The 22,648-nt window shown below is 54.6% G+C and overlaps 8 protein-coding genes across 8 annotated transcripts; 2 read left to right on the forward strand and 6 right to left on the reverse strand.

Moving 5' to 3' along the window:
- Positions 1-1,822: 1,822 nt before the first annotated feature.
- Positions 1,823-3,797, reverse strand: G647_01346 (uncharacterized protein; the record flags this gene model as incomplete). The annotated part of the gene is made up of 2 exons (XM_008724746.1): positions 1,823-3,687; positions 3,746-3,797. The coding sequence occupies 2 exons, from the start codon at positions 3,795-3,797 to the stop codon at positions 1,823-1,825; spliced, it is 1,917 nt and encodes a 638-aa protein (XP_008722968.1).
- Positions 3,798-4,252: 455 nt separating this feature from the next.
- On the forward strand, positions 4,253-5,349 carry G647_01347 (uncharacterized protein; the record flags this gene model as incomplete). The annotated part of the gene is made up of 3 exons (XM_008724747.1): positions 4,253-4,784; positions 4,834-5,287; positions 5,337-5,349. The coding sequence occupies 3 exons, from the start codon at positions 4,253-4,255 to the stop codon at positions 5,347-5,349; spliced, it is 999 nt and encodes a 332-aa protein (XP_008722969.1).
- A 59-nt stretch (positions 5,350-5,408) lies between these two features.
- On the reverse strand, positions 5,409-6,149 carry G647_01348 (uncharacterized protein; the record flags this gene model as incomplete). Its single annotated transcript, XM_008724748.1, has 1 exon — positions 5,409-6,149. One exon carries the CDS (start codon positions 6,147-6,149, stop codon positions 5,409-5,411), a length of 741 nt encoding a protein of 246 aa, XP_008722970.1.
- A 715-nt stretch (positions 6,150-6,864) lies between these two features.
- Positions 6,865-8,306, reverse strand: G647_01349 (uncharacterized protein; the record flags this gene model as incomplete). The annotated part of the gene is made up of 2 exons (XM_008724749.1): positions 6,865-7,691; positions 7,751-8,306. The coding sequence occupies 2 exons, from the start codon at positions 8,304-8,306 to the stop codon at positions 6,865-6,867; spliced, it is 1,383 nt and encodes a 460-aa protein (XP_008722971.1).
- Positions 8,307-9,508: 1,202 nt separating this feature from the next.
- Positions 9,509-10,588, forward strand: G647_01350 (uncharacterized protein; the record flags this gene model as incomplete). The annotated part of the gene is made up of 1 exon (XM_008724750.1): positions 9,509-10,588. One exon carries the CDS (start codon positions 9,509-9,511, stop codon positions 10,586-10,588), a length of 1,080 nt encoding a protein of 359 aa, XP_008722972.1.
- Positions 10,589-11,458: 870 nt separating this feature from the next.
- G647_01351 (methionine aminopeptidase, type I) lies at positions 11,459-12,821 on the reverse strand (the record flags this gene model as incomplete). The annotated part of the gene is made up of 3 exons (XM_008724751.1): positions 11,459-12,142; positions 12,206-12,598; positions 12,681-12,821. 3 exons carry the CDS (start codon positions 12,819-12,821, stop codon positions 11,459-11,461), a joined length of 1,218 nt encoding a protein of 405 aa, XP_008722973.1.
- Positions 12,822-13,766: 945 nt separating this feature from the next.
- Positions 13,767-15,472, reverse strand: G647_01352 (uncharacterized protein; the record flags this gene model as incomplete). The annotated part of the gene is made up of 2 exons (XM_008724752.1): positions 13,767-14,592; positions 14,658-15,472. The coding sequence occupies 2 exons, from the start codon at positions 15,470-15,472 to the stop codon at positions 13,767-13,769; spliced, it is 1,641 nt and encodes a 546-aa protein (XP_008722974.1).
- Positions 15,473-20,723: 5,251 nt separating this feature from the next.
- G647_01353 (uncharacterized protein) lies at positions 20,724-21,879 on the reverse strand (the record flags this gene model as incomplete). Its single annotated transcript, XM_008724753.1, has 6 exons — positions 20,724-20,805; positions 20,858-20,904; positions 20,954-21,041; positions 21,089-21,579; positions 21,628-21,694; positions 21,746-21,879. The coding sequence occupies 6 exons, from the start codon at positions 21,877-21,879 to the stop codon at positions 20,724-20,726; spliced, it is 909 nt and encodes a 302-aa protein (XP_008722975.1).
- Positions 21,880-22,648: the final 769 nt, after the last annotated feature.

Here is a 22,648-nt window from a genome sequence, read left to right on the forward strand (position 1 = left end):
ACGGCCTTGCTTGTCCTTGATGTTTCAACTCGAAATCTACTCCCGAAACCAGAAGGAAGTGGCCAGTACTCGAGCTCATGTCGGGAGTTACGACAGAACAATTGCCGCAGCCGCAGCTATTCATTTCTTCTCACCGACGAGAGCATCTAACACATTAGCCATAGCTGCGCAGCGAATTGATTCTTCTTCTGATTCAGGAGCCTCATGTCCTTCACTCGACGCTCAATATTGACGAACCGAAAGCTCTCCTTGCTGGTGAAGAATAGTCCTTGGACGACATCACCATCAACCTATTCACGACAATGGCACAAGCAGTCAGTTTGGCCTTCACTAACACTGTCTGCGCGTGTCACTGCCCATCTCTTGCGCCTATATATCTTATTAGGAAGCACTGACACACAGACGCTTTCTCGTTCGCTCTCATGAACGATTCAGTAACATCCGTCAGAGAGTCCGTTCGATCTCAGAGTTCAGAGGACGACAGCAAACGGCGGAGTACCCGAGGACAATTGATATTGAACAAACCTTTCTGCATATATCCCTACCATGGGCAACACTCAGTCTGGATACTCCGAGATTCGTCGCGGCAATGGCTTCTACCAATCTGGCTGGCGAAGTGGTGTTGACCGTCCCCGGTACATTCGCGGCGATGCCGGTTATACATTTGTTCGACACGGACCTCCATTCGGCCGCAGCAGTTACGACCCCTATCACCCTTCTCGACGCCGGTACGACGACATGTTCGACCGCGACGATGGCAATTCCCGCAGACGTGGTCGACACGGTAGGTCCTCTGCACATGTGCCAGCTCGAGCACCGATGCCACCGAATTGGAACGATCGTGAATACGCAGGGGGGTATAACCCCTTTTACTCGGGACGGCGACCAGATCGACGACACTACCGTACTGAGTCCAGCTTCTTTCCAGACCTTCCTCCGCGTGCACCACGAGGGGTCTTCCTGAGCCCACATGAGAGGTATGGTCCTTTCATGAGCAGCGGTCGGGTTCGGGGTCGGTGATCTTGGTGGGAAGGGTTCGACCTTGGAGCTGCAGACGGCTTCGGCTTTGCACCGCAGACGCGCCGGATGCGGCCGGACTTGCTCCTGCGAATCGGAGAGAAAGGAAGATTGAATTTTCATGGCCGTGGCCAGCAAGACTAGAGATGCGGTAGTGCAAGGTGCAAGAGGCGCTGTGGTGGAAGTGCCGCCATTAAACAAAGAAAGGTATCGCCCGCCAGAGGATGTCAGTGGACAGTGGACATTAAATATCTGCAACTCCCATTGACCTCCTTTATCCATGCCATACTCCCCTGGCTTTGCGTGTTGGGTCCCATGGGAGATTAAGACCGGGCCATAATTGAGATGGTGCCAGTGGAAAATGAACAGTAACAATCCGACCCCGTTTTTGTGTGCTTGATCTAATGTGAAGTGATTCCCATAACATTATTTACTAGGTCATTGGCTTTCACTATCCACCTGACTGGATACAGGAATCTTTGGTGTCCCAGCCAGCCATCACACGGAGGAAGATGACCGCCAAACCGAAACCCGTGGTTTCATCGAGTTGTGTAAGCGTAAACAAAGCCGTAATGACCAAGTCGGTAATCATAATCATTCTCGGTACTTCCCGGGAGCGACGCGGGCAAGATTGGGCGCCGTCGGCGATCATCACTCCCAGTGCCTTTGGGTAAGAGATACGGTACTCCGTACCTTGGAGAGGATGCCGTGTCTAGAGGCTCTTCAAGATCCAAAATCATCGCGTTCTGGTCTGCTTTGTTCAGTGTCGAGAAAACTGCCCACTGGGCACATTTCCTTCACTCTCTCAGTGGAATACGTCCAAGGAACTACCATCCCCCCAAGCGACTCGAAGGTCTCTCTGTTCCGACAGTTTCTGGTCCTTGTACCACAACTCGAACTTGACGTCGGCAGGGTCGATCTTGACGCGGATCTCGTACTTGGCCACGAGATGGGTCTTCCCTTTCTCGAACCAGCCCTTCTTCTTCCTGTCGAACTGGTCGACGTACCGGCGCATGTCGGACTCGATGACGCAGAAGGGCTCGCATCCCGGCTGCGACGTGCTGTGCGGCAGCTTGGCCGGGTCCAGGTCCGAGGCGACCATGCGGGAGAGCCACTGTTCCTCCTCGTCCGGCGTCGTGTCCGGGTCGATGAAATGCACGCCGGGGATCTTGATGCAGTCGGTCGTCGTCAGTTTCTGGCCGCTCTTGATCACCCAGGTGATCTGGTTGCGCGCCCACGTCTTGCCCGTCAGTTGGCTGATCTCGTCCTTCTGGCCCACCTTGTCTTGGAGGAGGTGCTCGTTGGGGTCGAAGACCTTCATGCCCACGATGCCGTAGCTGCGGCGGCTGATCCAGTTCTGGAGCACTTTCGTCGTCAACGACGACGACGGGGGTTCATTCTTGGACACGGTGCAGGGCATCTCGTTGGCCACGAGCCCGCGAGCCACCACCTGTTGCGGGTCGGTGGCTTTGAGAATGGTCATGCCTCGCAGGCACGGACGCGACTTGTTGCAATACCGCTCCTCGAGCTTCTCCTTGACGTACGACGAGCTGCCCAGCCCGCCCGAGAGGACGATGTGTTTCACTGACCGGCCCTTGGTGCGCTGGAGTTGTTCCATGCTCCGGAATTGCCGGTCCAGAGTCTGATAGATCTTGTCGAGGCGAGCGTCAAACAGGGCGGCCATGCTTACGGGGTCGTATTTGAGGCCTTGTCTCTCCACGTCGGCGGGCCCGTGCGAGAAGTTGCGTGCCAGGTCATCGACGGGGATTTTGAATGGGACGTTCAGCCTCTTGCTGCTCGTAGAGAGGCTGCATTTGTTCGTCTGAAACTTGCGACTGGCTGCCATCCTCTTCGCGGCTGTTCGGACGTCGGGGATCTTTCCCGGGTGGTCTCTGTTTATGATTTCGAGTTTCTGCACCGCGTAGTCCTCAAAGTCCTGGTCGATCAGCGTCGACCCGGCCGCCACCCCGTCCACGCGGTCCAGCTGCTCAAGCCGCAGGGGTTCGTTTTCATCGGACGCGACTTCCAGCAGCGCGATGTCTGTGGTGCCGCCGCCAGCGTCGACAACGAGGATGATCTGGCCTTTCTTGAGAGTCGATTTTCTTTCGTGTGCCGTCCCGACTGCTGCTGCCTGGGCCTCCGTCAAGGTCACCTCGGCACTATGACCGCGCATGCTGCCATCGGCAAAGCCGGCCTTCTTGATGATCCTCTTGAAGCATTCCACCACCTCAGGGCTCCAAGTCGTGGGCACGCTGAACACGAACCGGACGGGGCCCTGCCATAGCTCGGGTCTCGTATCTGTGAACCTCGACTTGATGTGTTCGTATATCTTGCTCAGGTAGTCCTGGAACCAGTGCTGGACATCTTTGTGACTCGTGTCGCTGACATATTCAGGAGACTGGGCTCGGAGAACTTTTTCGTCCAGAAAAAGCTTGAAGAACTCTCGGATGGACTTGTCGGGAGCGTAGCGTTCCTCGTCGTCCAGGGCGAGTAAGCCCCAGGACGAGAGTTTCTGACCTCTGGATGACCCAGGCCGCCCTCGACCTTGCTTGCTTGATTCGTATACGAGAAGGGTGGGCACCTTTTGATGCACCTCCGACGGGGCTGATCCCGGCCAGTCTTGATACAATGGCTGGGGCGGCTGATCTTCTTCGCATGACCACGCTACTCCTGAGACCAGAGTTAGCAGCTGCATAACCTGACCACGTGGCTGGGAGGGAGGAAATACCTGTAAAGGTCATGCCAAAGTCGACGGCAACGACAAGCCTCTGTTTCGGCATGTTTGCTGGGCTGAGAGGATGGAGGTCGTCAGGGCCACATCTAAGTGGTAAGTGGTGATAGGTGCCAGCATTTATAGAAGATTGGTTGAATGTTCATGCTGTTCTCTGAGTGGAAACAGGTCACCACACTCTAGAGCGTGGCTGTTGATGCCTGAAAAGGCAGGCTTGCACGGCCTTCGAGGGCCTGGTTCGCATTGAACCATCGACCAATGAGACAGGAAAATGCACCAATTCAGGCAGCCGGCGCAGCATGCACAATGCCTTGTAAGGCAGAAAACGGGTTGTCGGAGGCACTTTGGTTAGCTGAACAACTCCCACGGATTGAAATCTGCCTGGATGGCAAAAGTCCTCCGAAATGGACAAAGTATTTGAGTCATCGCAGAGCCGTGGTGTCGTCTTTCAAAGTTCGAGTGTTCGTCGCATTCGGACGCTGTTCACCGTTTCCTACGATCACGATGTCGTATGTCCGTTCTGGCGAAGGCGTGAACGGGCCAGCCCTGGCTCACCGGTCAGGCCGACCCCAGCAGGAGTCGCATGGCCTGCTGTCACGATGGTTCTCGTTCAGGGGACCCGAGCAGGTCACCAGCACATCGCAGCCTCGACCGGACAGACCGACATACAATATCGCGGACTACTTGCCTCCCCCTCTCGAGGACCGTACAATTCAGAAAATCGTCGACGAGGTCAAAGAACACCTTCACAACCACGTAGAGTTCTTCTATATCAGCTCGGCATCAGACACGAGTACCGCACACACACATACGCCAGGCGAAGCGCCCGGGTCGAGCCAGTATGACCCACCGGAGCCGCCCGCGGCCACGTACGACATCAGCATCAGGGCAGAGGTCAAGAGAGTGATTGCAACCAGGGTAATCAGGGGGATCCAGCCGTTCGATTACTCAGACGAGGCAGGATCTCTTCTGCCGCACGAGATCAGTGATTTCTTGGCTCGCGTACCGAATCCAGCACTCGTCAAGAATGATCCGGGTAGGTGATTCTTGCATCGCTGTTTCGACCGCAGCTGACCGACGAGCAGTGTACGCCAGTATTTCAAGCCAATGGCGGGTGTTCGGTTGGTACATGCTCAGCCATCCCGAAATCAGGGAGGACAATGAAAGGGTCTTTGAGAGGCGACTTGAACGAGAAGTCCAGAGCTTGATCCTGAACCTCGAAGAGCAGCTGCAGCCGTACGTTGACAAGTCAAAGGCTGAAGAGGCGCGAAAGGAGCACTTGGCACAGCTTGTCCGTCTCGTCGCTGGGCTTGGAAGAACCCTCTCAGCACAACCCGCATCTTACGACTTCGCCTGGGACTATGTGCCGGACGACCTCGATGAGCCGGACTCGGAGCCTCAAGAGACTCGCAAGGACCGTCGCGGTAAGAGTCGCGCCACGGACGAGGGACGCCGGAGCAGGCCAAGGGCGTACTATGAGTATGACATCCGGGTCATCTTTCCCGCCCTCCTTAAGAAGAACAACTCGCCAGGCCCAAAGTCACACCGCCGAATATGTGTATGCGAACCAGAGCTGGAAAAGCTCCAGATCAAGCCCTTGAAAAGAAGGACGACAGGCCAGGTGCCCGCGAGGGTTGCAGATAGATAGTACAGTAGATTGTCACTGTGTCGGTGTGGGCACAGCGGAAGGATCTCTCGACCGGCTCCTTCTGCGCATGTCTTCCGACCTTCTGCGGTTGAACTCTTCCCCTAACCAGGATAGACCTCCTTGGGGACCGCCTCTGGGAGCTTCGGGGGTAGTGTTTACGTTCTTGTTGTGCGTATGGTTGTTGCGAGCGAACAACTCCCCCAGCCAGGGCATGGTGTTTGATGTGGGCTCGTCGCGCGGCCCATCGAACGAGATGTCATGATTCTGGATGGTTTCTTCATCAATATGTGTGTTGTCGTCGTCATCGCTGTGAGCTGTGGCTGTCGAGCTGGCCTGGTGGCCGCTCGCAACAGATTCGAGGATCCCGATCTCTCGTGAAACCTCTGCATGGCTCATGTACACCCTGGGCATGTAGAGCTTGATGGAATCATTGTCTCTCAAGGTCCACAAGATCCGCCGGTATATAGTCACTGTCCCAAATCTTTCCACGTCGTCTAGGCTCTGCTGGTTGGGTTCGGCGACTGCTAAGATAGCCTCTCTTGCTTCGACCATCACCCTCTGGACTCTCGACTTGCGGCGTGCATCCAATTGCGGCCACGTCGACCGTGCAAGGATGCACAGGTCGTCCAGCTCGCGTTCGAACTGCTCGAGGTATTTCTGCGCTTCACGAGACTCGGCCGAGACCGCGATCAGCCTGAAGGCATAATCGATGATTTTCTTGCCGGCGGTAAGGACACTCGTTGGATCTGTCATCGGAGGTACAGCACGGAGGGATGATCTGCTCTCTGGACGAGTTTCGTTGGCCCTAGAGTCGACCTCTGAGTCGAGTCCAGCCGCATGCCAGCACGAGCTGGACAGCCCAAGGGAAGATGAGGCTCCGAAGCAACGACGAGCAGCCGGTTCCGTCATCACTTGCAGAGACTCGACGCAGCTCGGCTACGATCGGCATGTCGACTCTAGGCTCAAGCCAACCACCGCTATCTCGTGCTCTGCCGTCTTGTGACTTCTGTCGCTTGCCGTGGGCTGATTCCAGGCTGCCAAAGGGCAACACCACGGCACTTTCGTCGGTTCGCATGTATGTTCAAGGATTTCATACCCAGAACTGACATTGGCAGAACCACCTCGACTGCCAAATTGGAGCAAATTATCCGCAAGCTGTTGCCTTCTCTAGGCATATGTCCGGTGATAGCAGAATTGTTGGCCACGGTAGACTCGCTCCTTTGCCTCTTAGGGCTTTCTCGCTACCATTCTGGTTCGGACTGGACGCAAAAGTATTCCTGTCTAGACATTTCACAGTGCCACTATCCTGGGCTATGGAGGCCAACACCACAAGCCACCGCCGGACGCCGTTCGCTGATGCAAACATTTGACAAGGCCTTGTACACTCACTCTCCCTAGTGAACCAAAGGCCTTGACTTGATCATGCACTGCCAAGTACCATTGCTCCATGTTCAAAAAAAGCGCTTCATCACATCAACACGCCGAGTGCGACAACCCAAATCAGGATATACCACCAAAGACCTAGAGTGCCTCCGAGCGCAATTCCACCATTCGTCGTCCCCGCCGTGCCACAACAACTCGCTCGATCATAGTTGACACCGTTGGCATCGGCAGCAACTTGAAAGACACTCCCGTTGAAGCTCCCGATGTTGTAATAGTCCACAAGCAAGAATGTCGGCGGACGATCCCACATGGTGGTGCAGTTTGCCACCGCCCAGCCCGCGGAGCCGTACCCGTCAACCGCATTCGTTTCATTGAGGACTGGAAAGAACGGCACATCGATGCTGGTTCCCGCCACGGCAACTTGGAGGTTCAAGTTATGGTTGGCCATGTACATCCTCTCCTCGCGAACACGGCGTGCCTGATCCGGCGGCCGTTGTGGTGTGCATGGGAAATCTCGATCCGTAGGCGAGAACGGCGTCTCCCACATCTGCGAGAATTCGTCAAGGAGCCACGGGATGGCCGTCTGGTTTGCCTCGTAGTCCAGCATGACGACGGCGCGCTGGTTGCGGAAGATCATTTCCGCGAGCGTCGGCCAGCTGTCGAGCGGCATGGGCTGTGTAGGCGGCGTGTAGACAAAGTCAATGAGGCCCGAGTTGACTACGGGGACGGTGAAGTTTCCCGGCCTGATGACATCGTAATTGCCCATGAGTATGGCAACAACGTCGTACGGGTGCGCGCGGAGCCACTTGGCAACGGTGGTGAGGTAGTCTTCCAGCGTGCCGGCGTTGAGAAGGTCACAGGATGTGTGGCAGAGGTATATTGTGCCGTTCTGTAGGTGTGTCTGGAACTGTACTGTGGTTCACTGTTAGTAATCGTGAGGGCTTTTGGAACCTTCAACGGCTGCCACCTACGCATTCGAACGCCGTCGTTGAGCTGGGTTTCCACGTCCAGCATCTGGTTCGCGGCAAGATTGCCAGGCCGGACGAAGGGGCTATTGTGAGCCCCAACATGGGTGATATTGCTAAACTTCCGGTTACAGAGTGCGGGATGGCCATTGCACGGGACTGTATTGGTAGGCTGCGCAGACGTCGATGTGCGTGAAGCCGTGCCGTTCGTCGTCGCTGTGCCGTTCAGAATGGTGGTCGTCCTTGCACTGCCAACCAATATAGTCTCGGTTGGACTTGACGTGGTCGTACCGTTGCCCGACCTGGTCGTCGAGGATGTTGCGGTCCCATTATCGGTCGCGAAAATGCTAGAAAGGTCTGTGATGGTGGCAAAGTTGGTGCTCGCCGTTATGGTTATGGTGCTCGACTCATCCGCGTATGTTGTTCCAGAGGTGGCATAGTCTGCGCCCGTAGCCGTTGGCGACTGTGTGGTCTCTGTTGTTCCGCTGGACGTCTCCTCATCAGACTGAGCATATGCTCTCAGTACAAGTCCAGAGACGAGAAGCCATACGGTCAATTGCATGTTGGAGGCACTCTCGCGGTGAGAGATCAAACCCGACCATGAGCCAGAGACGGAGAAGACTGAAGCCTATTGTCTACTAGAGGATGTCCGCTACCAGATAGACAAAGTTCTAGAAGCTCAGCGCTAAGTGACGGGAGTCGGGCATAATCAAGCGATGAGGACTGGACAAATACGGAGTACCGAGTGTCTCGATCGTCGCAACAGCGCAAGACACTTCCGAACACATGTGAATATGGCATGTCACTGGTGGAGTCTGTACCAAAATCTTTGACAGGGGAAACGACGGCGATGACGCGTGGATGTCTTGGGACAGGGCCTTACCGAAAACTCTCAGCTGAACAACACCCTTAGGGTTTTGACCTGCAAAGTACTCCGTACTGGCAGCCTTGAGCCTCGCCATGAGGGACAAGAAGAGCTCATAAAGTTGGCATTTCTCATGGTCTCAGGCCTGATTCCACGACGTGGCAAGACGCCGTTTGCGCAGCCTCTCCCAGCTTCAGCAGGCCGTTGAGAGGTGACAAGAGCCTACACAGTACGGTTTACCCAGTACGAGTACTGGGATCGTGGACTGGGTCTAATGGGTCTTTGTGGTCTGTGTGCCGGCAACGCGGCGATCGGAAGAGCTTCTCGATTCGTGCCATTGAAATTGCGCTTTGCTAAATATGGTTAGATTGTTCTGATCTCCCCACTCAGTGGAGACAAGGCTGCCACATTATGTCATTGGGACCCGCTTTATCCGCCCAAGCCACCGTGCCACCCCAACAGCGTCTCGCCTGTCTCGCCCGTCTGGCAACGCTCGTGTCTGTGCCGTGCAACTTTTGTGATGGGAAAACCCAATATGGGGCCCAAAGGCTGAGCTGGAGCTCAATCTGGACACCAGTACGGAGTAGTCGTAGAAGTGCTCCTCGCCCAGACGTTCTGTCTCGCAAGGCCCACGTCCTCCCTAGATTCCTCCACGTCCTGCACATAATTACGCATTTTCTCAGTATTTGTGCTCAAACCGACCACTGTCTTCACGGAATCTCCAATGTTTCTGCTTTCGTTCTCGCTTGCTGCAGCTGTCTAGCCTGTAGCCGTTTCGACGTGTAGAGACGGATATGAACATCGCAGACACCTAAGAGATTGCCCCGAGTGAAGGGTAAACAGCAACGCAGACCTCGTCGAGTCGGAAAGTCCTCTCTCTCCCCCGCCCAACAATCAAAATGCATGTCTTCGGACGCTCAAAGTCGAAACAGCCTCACGCAGAGGACTCGTCGTCGAACAAGGAGATCAACGCCGAGAGATCCGGATATTCAAAAGCACCCCCAACCGGGCTCCGCGTCTTCACCATAACGATCTACACGCTCGCGACGGTCTTCCTGATCCTCGTCCTGATAGGCAACATCAACAACAATGCCGTCATCCGGAGTACATATTTCCTGAGGATCGAGCTCGCCAACATCATCCCGGCGTCCGTGCCGTACGCAGTCTTCATCAACAGCATCGCCCAATCGATCGGCTTGCACGATTTCTATCAAGTCGGACTCTGGAATTTCTGCGAGGGATACAATGGGCAGGGTATCACGCACTGCTCCCCGACCGAGACGCTCTACTGGTTCAATCCTGTGGAAATCATCCTGAACGAGCTGCTCGCCGGGGCGTCGATCAAGCTGCCAAGCGACGTCGTCGACGTGCTTGAACTCGTGAGGCTGGCCTCGGCGTGGATGTTCGCGTGTTTCATCGTCGGCGTGTGTCTCACCTTCCTGTGCGTGTTCTTCGCGCCGATGGGCTTCTCCAAGCACCCGCGCTGGCAGCATCGGACGAGACGCATCTTTCTCCGACAGTTGCCCATCACGATCCTCAGCTTCGGGGCGCTGTTGTTGACCGCGGCCGCCAGCGTCATCGCCACGGTCATGTTCGTCATCTTCCGCAACCAGTTCCAGGGCGCTGCGGACCTCAACATCCACGCACGTCTGGGCCAGCCCATGTTCGCGTTCATGTGGATCGCCACGGGGCTGAACCTGGTGGGCTTCCTCATGCAGGTCGGCACATGCTGCGGCGTGTGTTGCTGTACTGGGAGGCGCAAGGCCGAGAGACGGAGTCAGAGACAGAATCACTTGGATGTGGATGGTTCTGGCCGAGAGGGAGGCGCGGGCGGTGAGGAAGAAAAGGCAGGGCAACACACCGGTACAAGCAGTTCTACTACAGGGAAGACAAGGCAGTACAGCAGTATGAGAAGTTCGACCACAGGCACACGGACGCCCACGCCCGGCAGATTCGCAAGCCAATTCAGGAAGAGATGAGGAGGCTAATAGCCATAGTAGCTAATTTAGGAAGGGATAAGAAAGGCTGGCGGTAGAGAGGTACAGTATCGCGAGGAAGCTAAAAGCCACGGCCCCTCCAATCGCGCGTAGTAGTGTGGTATACGGAGTATCGTGAAGCAAAAATGAAAACCCGGGTCGGGTTGGTCGTCTCTTCCCTTTCGCTTCCACTTTAGCATTCACGTTCACATCCACAATCAATTGCAGTGCCATAATGCTTACTCTTGCCACTACGTCCCCGGTCGGGTGCTTGTTGCACGGAGCCTAGAAGGTCGATCTCACGTCGATATGCCCCTTTAATACAGTGCCGAGTATGGAACGAGTGTCCACAATTAATTTCCTGGGTTCGCCTTAGATGGAACCGCCCAGGTGCTTCGTCCCGCCATTTTGGGACTTCAGGACTCTGAAAGATGAGTAGTCATGCCTACTAGACGAGGAGACAGGCATACAGTAGAGGTAACTGCAATAGCGCGTAGTGAGTCTTGTTGCGAAGGCGTAGGCGAAGGCGAGGACAAAGACTCACTCACAGACACATCCCCGAGGACTTGGAAAGACACAAACCACTTCGATATGACAGTATATCCATATCTGTAGTGTTGCTTACTCCACATTGAGGATATTCATCGTTGAGATCGTGCTTTTTGATGCCTCCTCTCAAAGACCGACGGCCAGCCCCTGCTTCCGGAAGCCTTATCACGTGATACAGTGGAATGTACTCGTGGTACGGAGTACTGGGTTCTCGGTGCAGGGTGTTGGGTGCTGTTTCTGCGAGCGCTGACGCTGACGACAGGTTGAGAACACCTCTCAACGCTCTAAATCAACCTATCCCTCTACCCCTACCTCTACCACGGCTCATGCCTTGGCATTATCTCCGTTGACTTCTCCATTCGTCGCTTCAGCCCTAGGCATGGGCACAGGTCCGCCCGGCGAGGTCGGTAACCGGGCCGTCAGCACCTCGACGCCATCCTCGGTAACCAACAGGGTATGTTCAAACTGAGCGGACCGGCTTCCATCCGACGTCACGGCCGTCCAATCATCCGGCCAGGTCTTATCCTTGTAACTCCCCAGGCAGATCATGGGCTCGATCGTGAAAGTCATTCCGGGCTTACATTTGCCGACGGCCTTGTTTTTCGCATAGTGCGGGACATTGGGCGCGCAATGGAACAGCGAGTTGATACCGTGGCCACAGTACGTCTTGACGACGCTGAGATTCTGCGATTTGGCATGCTTTTCGATGATGTCGCCAAAGTCGCCGATCTTGACGCCCGGCTTGACGTGCTCGATGGCCTTTTCTAGGCATTGCCGCGTGGTCTCGACGAGACGAACATTGTCAGGGTCGGCCTTGGCTTTCTCGCCGATGTAGTACGTCTCGTTCAGATCGCCGTGGTAGCCTTCGTGGTAGAGCGTCACGTCGATGTTGAGGATGTCGCCGTCTTGCAGGACCCGCTGGTCGGGGATGCCGTGGCAGATGACTTCGTTGGGCGACGTGCAGACCGACTTGGGGAAGTGATTGTAGTTCAACGGGGAAGGATATGACTAGTGTCGCACGCGGTCAGCCGGGGTAGAATGCAGCCACAGGAAAGAGGATTTTCGACATACATTCCGCTCCAAACACGCATTGTGGACAACCTCGTCAATATAGTCCGTCGTCACGCCAGGCTTTGCAGCGGCAGCGGCGATGTCGAGCACTTCTCTCGCGAGCCGGCACACCTTGTGCATGCCCGCAATACCCTTCTCATCCAAAACCTGGATCTGGTTCTTTCGCACATACTGATACCGCGGGATGCCGTCCTCCGACCATTCGGGGTGCGGTATCGACTTGGGAACCACCCGCTTCGGCGACAGAGGGTAGACCGGTCTTAACGGGCCGGTAAAAGGATATGTGGGGTACGGGTTGAAGTGGCCGGTTTCTTGATCAACTTTAGACACGACCTTGGGAGCGATGAAATTGCGCAAGGGATTCGTACTCTTGTGGAGGGTCTTGTGTTCAGCCTGCGCGGGTTGCGGATTAGCATTCTCTGCGCTCCTTCGCCCATTGCAGTCTTTCCTCACAAAAGACCAGAGGTCAGCCTACCCAGCTCCGCTTGAAGCATTCCTGTGAGCAGAAGAAGCTGTCCACGTCCATCTCTTTGCACTTGGGGCATTGTAGCGACGAGGCATCGTTTTCGCAATTCAAGCCTGGGCATTTTCGAGGTTGCGCAGCGGCTTGGTCCATACTGATACGGTGGTCTGAGTCGACTCGGATGTTTAGAGAATTGCTCTCCGCTGAGGTGAGAATACCGAGTCTCTTCGAGGGTGTATGACCAGCAAGTCCTGGCTGATCCAAGAACGAGAGGGCAAACGATGCAGATGTTTGATGCTGGACACAATATTCTCATTCGGCGACAGACAATTGCGGAGTGACGGCCTGGCGCTTGGGGGATACGAGGAATCTCCGGATTAAAGTTCCGCCGTCCCGACTGCGACAAATCTCCACGCACTCGAGGATGAAGAATTAATGCCATAATGGACACAGTACGGAGTACAGCTAAATGCTATATTAATACTTACGAGATGAGGAAGAGGAATGATCAAAGCGAGCGAAAATACTTTGTTTGGCGAACAGGCACCAGCAGCTCGTCCTCACGCCTCGGGATAGAGTTATGTCACTCCTCAGTATTTCAGCTGGACTCAATGCTATCATACCGGAATCGAGCCTCACAATGTACTTAGGTTCGGGAATTATCTCGACGATTCGGGGGAGCCCACTTGCACCTATCCAGCCTGAACGTACTGATCCGACGATCTGCGCGCTGTTGAGGGTGATTTCCAGCATCTACTTCATGAGAGAGCGTGGGAGGGAAACAGAGCGGCCAATTAATATCTCGAGGTGGCCGGCATTTCCTCTTCCTGTGCGTCGGCAGTCATAGCACTCATACGTGTACCCTGTCCGTGCCTGTCCTAGCAGCTGCGTTGGATGGATTCGCAGCATGCGCGCCGTTCGCCAGGAAGGGCGTGGACTTCACGACCTTCTGTCCAGCCCTTTGATAAACTGGTGGTAAGGCGGGCTTCGAATCCAGACAGTCTACCGGCAGGAAAGGGCCGAGGTTTGGCCAATCGCGCGCAGAGAGGGTCATAGAGGAAGTTGCTGTGCGACTTCGAACGCTCACAAGTGCCGTGTCTAGCCTGTTTCCTCCCTGAGCATGACAGGGGACCATTTCGCCTTGCGGCCGACGACTTGCCTCCACTTCGGAAAGTCAGAGCATTTGTGCAAGTCCATTGATTGTCTCTCCCCAATCAGCTTCCATGCTTCCTCCCACGCCTTTCTCACTCTGTCGTCGAACATATAGTCCCACCAGATAAATTGCTCCATGCAAGTCTTGAACGTGTCCCAGTCGAGGTCGAGCTGTATTACAAGCCCAACCATCCTGCGCAAATACCAATCTCGATTATAACCGGAGTCTGACGCGACGGCGCCCAAGACTACAGCCCAGAGAACGAGCTCTTTCAGCTCGTCGAACCGAGCGGCTCCATCACTGAAATACTCCCTCAGTGTCGCCAACAATTCTCGACACAGGCGGTCTTTCGCATGATACGTCTCTGCGGCAGGGAAAAGGACGAGATCGCTGTAGATCTGAAGAGCGAGTCGGGCGACGTTCGAAAGTGGATCGCGGCTGAGATCTCCCGCTCCGAGTATGGGGTTCAGCTCGTACAGATCGTGTTGAAAGATCGTGGCGAGGATCCCTAGCTCTTTTAACGAGAGATGTTCTGGGCCGTGGCGGTGAGTCTGGTCGAGGCACGCTGTGAGCCGGATCGCATACAGCGCGAGCTTGAGGATATCGGGGTGGTCCTGTTGCAAGACCTGCCAGCCTCGGCCTGTGGTCAAGAGAAGCGCAACGGCTTCGCCGTCGAGCTTGGCGGCTTCGATGTCGCACATGCATTGGAAGTCTCTTCGGATTGGAAAGCTGGGCCGAGTACCTAACCTGGCGGCGACACCGATGTCTATCCTTCCACGCTTGTCAAATCATATCTCGAGCCGCGGCAGGTTTGGTCATTGGTGCAATCCACTCACAATTGAATAGGGTGGCCGACACTGACGCTCAGTGTCTCCAGGCCACCACGCTGCTTGACTAGCTGGACGAGCGCCGAGAACTGAGGCAGGCTCGTATCGAAGCGGCCATATGGTTTCAGGGCGAAGGCGTTCGCAAGTGGCGTCTCCGGATATTGCGAGGAAGTCGAAAGACGAAATGTGTCTCCGCCTTGCGCCGCCAGCCGCATAATGTCCGCAATCAACTGCTCTGGCGCCGGGCCTTTCATTGTCTGAAGGCGCTTCCTGACAAGCTTTACCGCCGCAGTCTGATGCTTCAGACGTATATCCATCAGCGTCAGCATCGTACTCGGCTCGGTGCTAAGGGCATAACACATGGTGGTCGCGTTGAAGACTTGTGCATGGAACTGTAGAGGATCCTCGATCGCTCTCCTCCGCCACGTGGTTTGCATCGATTTCAGCGTGAGACCGCTGACGGCGGGGTAGTTCTTGGGCCAGAGTACCGTGTATACGTATTCGAGACTCTTGCGACCAACGCTTGGTATCTGACGGGGGCCGCCACCATTGAATGGATCAGACCAGGCGTCTCCGATGATGCTCCTCGGGGAGGACAGAGCCGCCACGCTGAGGTCTGGATCGGGTTTGGTGATCGGAGATAGACATGGTTCTCTTGCTACGCACTGTTGCGCCTTCTTCGGGCTGGCTTTTGGTCTCTGTCTCGAAGAATGAGATACCTTGGCCGCGTGCGAACGAGCAAAGGCCTGTTGCAGCTGGCGTTCTTTGGTGGTTTGGCCTCGCTGAGTAACTAGGACGAACTCGAAGGTTGCCCCGCTAGGCATCATGTAATCTTAGCATCTTGGACGATAGAATGCAACGATCTCTCTCATGGCGCAGCGTTCCGGGGTTCCTGGTTGACCAGATATGTAACTCCTGGTTCCGTTAACATTTGTGCATATACGGCGTACGGCATGAGACATGCGCTGAGGCAAAGGACCAAAGAGGAAAACGGCCCAGCCAGCCGCTCGCTCCCCGTTGATACACCGTTTGTCAGCTTGGCAAGCCCTGACCCAGTTGCATCCTCGCCCTAGTGGAGAGACTCTGTAGCCCGCGCATACGGGGCTTCTACGGCAGGCAGCTCGGCGAGCGTTCCATGGGATAGTGACAGTGCCCTCGTAACCCAGTAGACACATCTGCCATCCGTCGTGAGGTCATGCCACCACTGACCAGAGGTATCGTAGAGTCCGGAAGACCAGTCAGACTTGCATCTGTCCTTGCGTAAGCAGGATACAAGGGTTCTATCAGGATGACGAATCATGGGGATGCCGTGATTGGAGAAGCAAAAATCGGGGCACGTTTCCACAAATGTCGACGAAGCCCAGATAAAGGGGAGAAGACCCTCGGCTGTGACCAGGGCAGACGAAATCATCTGTCATTGCGCACTCTCTGCCGTGAACTTCGTTCGTCCGTCCGCCTGCATTGCAGACAAGCTTGACAACCCATGCTGAACCGTGTCTCATGAGAGAGGCGAGTGAGGTTCAAGCAGGCGAGCAGCAGATAACAAGGTCTGCTGGGCGGCTTCCAACGGACGTCCACCTCGAATCTGGGCAGGACGGACGGCCATGATGCTATCCAATGAAGTCGTCACCACCAGCCGCGAACATAGTCGTTGATTGCAACATCCCCAACTCCATTACCGCCATGTACCTCGTTCATGTGGGCGTAGCAAGGACCGCTCTCTTCCGACCCTGTTATAACCGCCACGTATTACCCATGAGAACTGTTGAGGCTTGAGGTCCAAACCGTAGCTAGACGAGGCATCTGCATTGAGCATGTCGGTGATTCGAAGTACAGCACCATGGAGCTTGTCAGGTGGCCCGTAGTACAGGAGGTGGCGCTTTGAGCGGATTGTCCGAATGGCCACCTGCAACTCCTCAATTGCTGTGACCTTCTGGTACGCATCTCCGTTGGAACCAAGAGCTTGATGCCATAGGCCTTTGTCGCCGTCTTGCAGGATTGTCCCAGTGGAGATTTCTTTTTAAGAAGGTGCGGGCACTAGCAACTTCTTTGGCACGGTCGCCCTCGACTTTTAAGAGTCGTATTGAGCCCACTTTCGTAGATGCGGAACGATATATGCTGCTCTTTCCAGGACTTGCTTCGTTCGTCGATGCAGCTTTTCCAACAACGATAAACCGTGCGCGACACTTTGACCTGGGCAGTGTAGCAGAGTGACAATCAGCTTTCCTTTCCCCAAGATATCCATCGCCTTGTCATTCAAAGAACACGCGAGTCTACCGTCTGCTTCATCTTCAAACAAGGCAGTGGCTTGGCTCGCTTACCCGTGGTTCTCGAAGGAGGTGTGACATTGAAACTCTCACCGGTCCGTACTCCTTGAGGAGTCTGTGCAACTCCCCGATCACTTTATCAGAGGTGGCGTGGTAGCTCGCGGCTTCCATCTTCACGTTGTGTGGTTTGTCATTAAAGTCGGTGACCGCTTTTAGGACATCGCCAGCCGTTGCCTTGCTCGGGACACTGCTCAAGATCGAAGTCCGTTCGAACGGGTTGTGGCCACCGCCCCGACGACCCTTTTGAGCCCAGCTGCTGCGAGGAGTGGAGGCACCGAGGAGCTGCCGGAGACACTTATATGTGCCGTTGTTGAACCGCTGCACCGCTCAGATGGCGATTTCTCCATTCCCAAATCTAAGTCTCACGCTTCTAGTAGCTCTGTACCATGACAGGTGGACCTTTCTGCAGTTCACGCGCTGAAGGCTGCCTGGAACAAGACTGACTTTTAGGTGTCCGTGGCTGGTCTGACTCTCGATCTCTTTGCAAACGACGGGTCAATGAGAAAACCAAGTTCGTGCAGGATGCCGACCACTCCTTGACTGGTTGTTCTCGGTGGGAGTCCTGTGATTCGTGCCTGAGAGAGGTCGGTTGGCAGGGATATCTTGACCACGTGGCCGAACTCGTTGAACTGCACTGATGTACCCGCGATATCCCGAGAGAAATTGTCGTCTTGTTGTTGGTCCTGAATCAGCGTCAAAAAGAAATCTCCGTGTCCCCAGTGGATGTTGACTTGCCTGTTCGGTGATGGTGGAAGTGGCAAGAAGATCAGTGATCTTGTCAACTTCCTGTGCCACCGCGGGATGAAGGTATGGGCAAGGGGCCCTCTGACAACCTCCTGGGAATGAGAGAAACTTGCAGGGGTTGCTTGAGCGTGGGTCCCATGCTACTGAGCTTGATTGTGCCGCCTGAGCGCTCAAGCTGAGATCCGAGGAAGCTGCGAGTTGTGGATGAGGATAGCGACAGGCAGTGCCTCTGTTGCAAGATCCTAGCAGGAAGTACTTGCAGATTCAGGCGATCCCCAGCAACGTCAGCTCATTGGCAATCTCACAGCTCGAAGCCCGCCCATTCGATGGGTTCGGCGGTACGGCGAGGGATACTGTTGATGCTGGTGTGAGGCTGCGATGCCTTCGATCCGCCTGACATAATGAGTCGCCCATGGCTTCCCAATCGGAGCAGGTTTCGATATTGTCATCGCGTTCATGGTTGGAGGGGCTTGGGATGGCCGCGATCACAGACGTGGTGACAGAGAAAGTCCTGAGCATCAGGGATCAACACCATGGAGCTGCATAACGAAGACTCCGTATCGAGTAACTCCGTACTCCGTACTTCGTCCTGTGTCTTTGGCTACTAAATGCGGGGTGTCCTCCTTCCCAATCAAGAAAGCCTCCTTCATCTTTCATGACACAACAAACACGTTTACGTTAAGGTCAGAGTTTAGGTTCAGCTGTTAGACTTGATATGCATATCTTCCAGCCGCGGAGCTGGAAAGCTTGGGCTGTGTCATCAATTACGCTCTTTTGCTCGATGCAAAGGACGCTCGAATGACCACTGTCAGCATTGCTCCCTCAGAGCAGATTGCTTCCGACACTGCACTGCATGCCTCAATCAACAATATGCCTGTCGCACGATATCCAAGCTCTGAAGTGCATAATCGGCGGCCGTCAAAGTGATGTGCTGCTGCGGATACTGAAGTTGTATGCGGTGGTTGGTGAGTGCCGCAAACCTGGGGACTTTGTGGAATAGTGAATATTCGAAAAGGACGCGCACCGTCCGGCTCGTTGAAGCAGAGATATAGCGACGCACCTCTAAGAAACGCACGGATCGAACCGCTTAGAAGATGACTGATCCTTGACGTGGCAGGCTAGACGGCGGGATCGACTTGCAGCAATCAGCCTATGGAACAGTAGAGTGAGTGGCCTCGCAATCCTTTGCCCAAGCGGGACGCATTTCCATTATTCTCGGGAGTCGCTGTTCCGCACATCCTTGACAGCCTCGACCAGCAATGCACGAGTTCGACATGATTTACCACCCTTGGGCGACAAAGTCGAGCGTGGGCTAGGTGGATGCTTGGATGTTGAATTGCCATATAGGGAGAAGGGCGTTACTCCGTGCAATGTCTCATGACTGATCCTGAGCTCTGAAATGGTTGGTTTTGGCACGAGCGACACATGGAAAAGAAACGACATTCAGTTCGAATCTGGCTCTGTCTGCTGCAGACCTGCCGATCAATGAGAAAGTGCACTGCTCTTCATTCTGTCTTAACTCTCTGTGGAACCAATGACACTTCCAGGCACTGATGAGCATCAGAGCATGAGTGACCCATCGGGACGCCGTCAGTCCTTGCCGATATACCTCCTCTTGAGCCAAGGAATGCGAGTAGAGTAGAGCGGCCCTCACTACTTCGCCACCATTCTTGTCCTTCTTCTTCGTCGCCGGTCATCGATCTATCGCGTTATGCCGCCAAGGATTGTGCCCGACCCGAAACACTCAGGCCTTGGATATGCTGCATCGTGCACTTGTCACAGTGGTGGGAGTCGACGCGGTCACAGTTGTAGTGAAAACCTCTTCCTAGAAAGATTTGTCAATTGCACTCTGCCAACTCGGTCGCCGCGAACAAACGGTGAAGCGAGGTCTTAGGTGGAACAGTCTTACCACGAAGATGTGGCCATACGGCAAAACGATGATGTCTTCACAGCCATGACAGTCATAAATCGAAGATGTGTATGTGGTAAGAGAGTAGTAGATGCTCGTCGGTCCCGCTTGAAGGACCGCTGCGGTGTACGCTGTAGTCGTGCAGCCTGGGATGGGTATGACTGACACGGTACTGCTGGGCGTGCTGATGATGTCAGCCAAAGATGCGCCAAGAGCCAAATTGTCGATGTTCCGCAAATGTGGTGTACCTGAGAACTGGTGTAGCCAAAGCTTCAGCTTTGATGGCCACCGGCGTCTTCCACGGGAAGATACCTAACAATGAGAAGAGGAGTACGACGATGAGCATTGTGGCTGCTGCTCTCAATCCGACAGGGCGGGGTGCTTCCTCACAACTCGAGTACTAAGTACTGGAATCTTTCAAGTATGGATGGCGCTGAGAGCAGACAAATGAAGTGGTTTGTCTAGACAGAGAGACTTTGATCCAACTGACAGAAATATGACGTCTGAATACTGGAGGATCAGGTCGTGCCTTCCTCACAGACTGCATTTCGACCTGGGAGAAGCCATTAATAAGGACTCGAGAGGTCTGCACCTTGAAAGACAGCCAAGCGAGTCTGAGGGCAGGACATAGCAAACGAACGATAAGCAGGGCAGGTTTGCTACTCTGTGAAACGGTCACGTACAACATCATTCATCATTCAGAGGATAACAAACACTTTCGAGTGCAAATGTGTTGTCGTGTCTCGTGCAGCCTGGAGTGTATCGTCATGCCATGCCACAAAATGAGAGCTTTTATTGTACAATCAGTCCATCAGGCTGTGTAAGCCCGGTAATGCCGCCTAGCAATACGAAGCAGCCATAAGAAGGTAATTCGTTGGGTTTCATTCCGTAGTGTAGTGTGCACCATCACATCAATGCAGCGATAATCATTACCACTCCATTCATCATCAGACCCCATCTTCAATCTCGCGCGCTTCCTGTCGAATCGTCCATGTTCACTTGCCGAGCTGGTTGAAAGAGGCGGGTCGCACAAGGGTCTTGTTGTGTTGTGCGGTTCAGTCTTCGTCACCAACCTGATTCAGTCAGCAAGCGCCTTTAGGCTTCGCCGTCATCACCAACTCGAAGAGTGCCTTGTTCGCCAAAGCCATGAGCCCAGAAGCCCTCGAGCGAAGGAGAGCTGTGGAATTTGTCAGTGAACTCAGTAACTTCAGGACATAGGCTCAACATACGTGCTTGCCATGCTGTCGTGAGTGAACAGGAGCCAGAAGCCGAAAACCTGTCAACCGGTCAGCAGATGTTAGAGCAGAGGGGTGAACATGACCGACTGGTTTGGCGAGGATATCGAGGACGGCATAGGCAATGATCTCGGAATCGACATTGATGATGTGGCCACCCTCAGAGAGACCCCAGATACTGTCCTTTGTCAGTGACGAGCAGCTACAGATCGCCAGTGTACTCACATTGGGTAGATGGTCCAGAGAATCAGGGTGAATCCGGCGATGGAGGCGTAAAAAGCCTTGGTCTTGCTATCTTTTCGAGCAACAGTTTCGCGGCCGCCGATGGCAAGTTGATAGACGACAACGAGGTAGGCAATGCAGCCCCAGGCATACCAGCCCCACTTCTGGCTGTCCTTGCCCTGACCAAAGGCGGCGAAAAGACCAGTCAATACCATGATGATATCGGCGACAATGGCAACAAGGATGTTGGCACCGCTGAGACCGGCAAGCAGAGAAAGATCGAGAAGCAAGAGAGGGGTCGTGATGCTCCAGTCGACATATCTTGCCCAGTAGATCTCGCGCTTGACCTCAACATCAATGCTCGGGACTTTCTTGTGATGTTCAGTTTCGGTGTAGCTGGCAAAGCTGATGCCGTCGCCAGTAGCCATGGCGAAGTAGGACAGGAAGGCAAAGGTGGTAATGAAGGCGGTTATGATGTGGAAGAGGCGTTTTTGCTAAAGCTGTTAGATGCGGATGAAAGAAGCTTGTGTGGAGTGACGTACCACTGGGACGCGGAAGGCCATGCCATAGAAGGCGAGCGACGAAATGGCCATGATCACGACCACCACCCTGTTACTGTGTTAACAATGGACAGCTTTAGCACAAGCAACATGAGCATACCACAACGTCCTATTGCCGACATCTCCAGCTGCGACAATATGAGGAGGGGTGGGAACGATCGTAGGGATGGGAGCCACCGAAGTGGACGCTGTTCGAGCCGTGGAGGTCTTCATCATTTCTGGGCTGACAATCATGTTGACAGCTGCTGAGAAATCTTTGAGAATAAATGCTGGACCAAGAGAGGTATGATATGCCGTGCTTCAGTTCTTGTGTGGTATGAGCAGGAGGGTGCAGCGGTTGTGAAGAACAAGAGAGGAAGATGAGACGGAAAGATGTTTCAAGGCAGCAGTGAAAGAAGAAGTCAGTGGTACAAGTGAGGAGCTAGGAAGGAAACTGTCGTTGGTCGAAAGCAAGAGAAGGAAGCTGTGATGACGACAAGGTACTCCAACTCACCAAGGAGCAGGGTACATGTATGATTGGCCCATCACTTTGGTGTCAGAACGTGCAACAGAAAATAGTTGCCGTGTGATCAGATGGCTCAGCTCCCTGGGGGTGTGAGTGGATTCCGAGCTCTCCAGAGGTTTCCTAGCTCCTCACCACGATGCCTGCACTTGATCTGGACTGTCAACGAAATGTACACAAGACTCGTATTTTGTACAGGATGCGGGGCAAGCGCGGATCGACCTGGGCGTTAGCGCCACTCTTTGCATAGCCCCATGGGCGAGAGAACCAATGAATGTCGCCAGCTCCCACGACAGCCACTTGTCCTCGAACCTTAGTAGCGGCTTCAGCCGGCGCCAGACATGCACAAGCGGCCGGGCCTCAGAACTGCTTCATCCAACGATGAGGAGAAGTTGAGGCACGAGAAGAGATGCACATCATGCCATTGCTCAACAGAGAGATCTTCCACTGGACGAGGAGGCAGCCATGCCATTTCATTAAGGCGTCACGTCCTCCACAATG

The sequence above is a fragment of the Cladophialophora carrionii genome (genome assembly GCF_000365165.1).
Source record: "Cladophialophora carrionii CBS 160.54 unplaced genomic scaffold supercont1.1, whole genome shotgun sequence".
In the NCBI taxonomy this organism is placed as follows: Eukaryota; Fungi; Ascomycota; class Eurotiomycetes; order Chaetothyriales; family Herpotrichiellaceae; genus Cladophialophora; species Cladophialophora carrionii.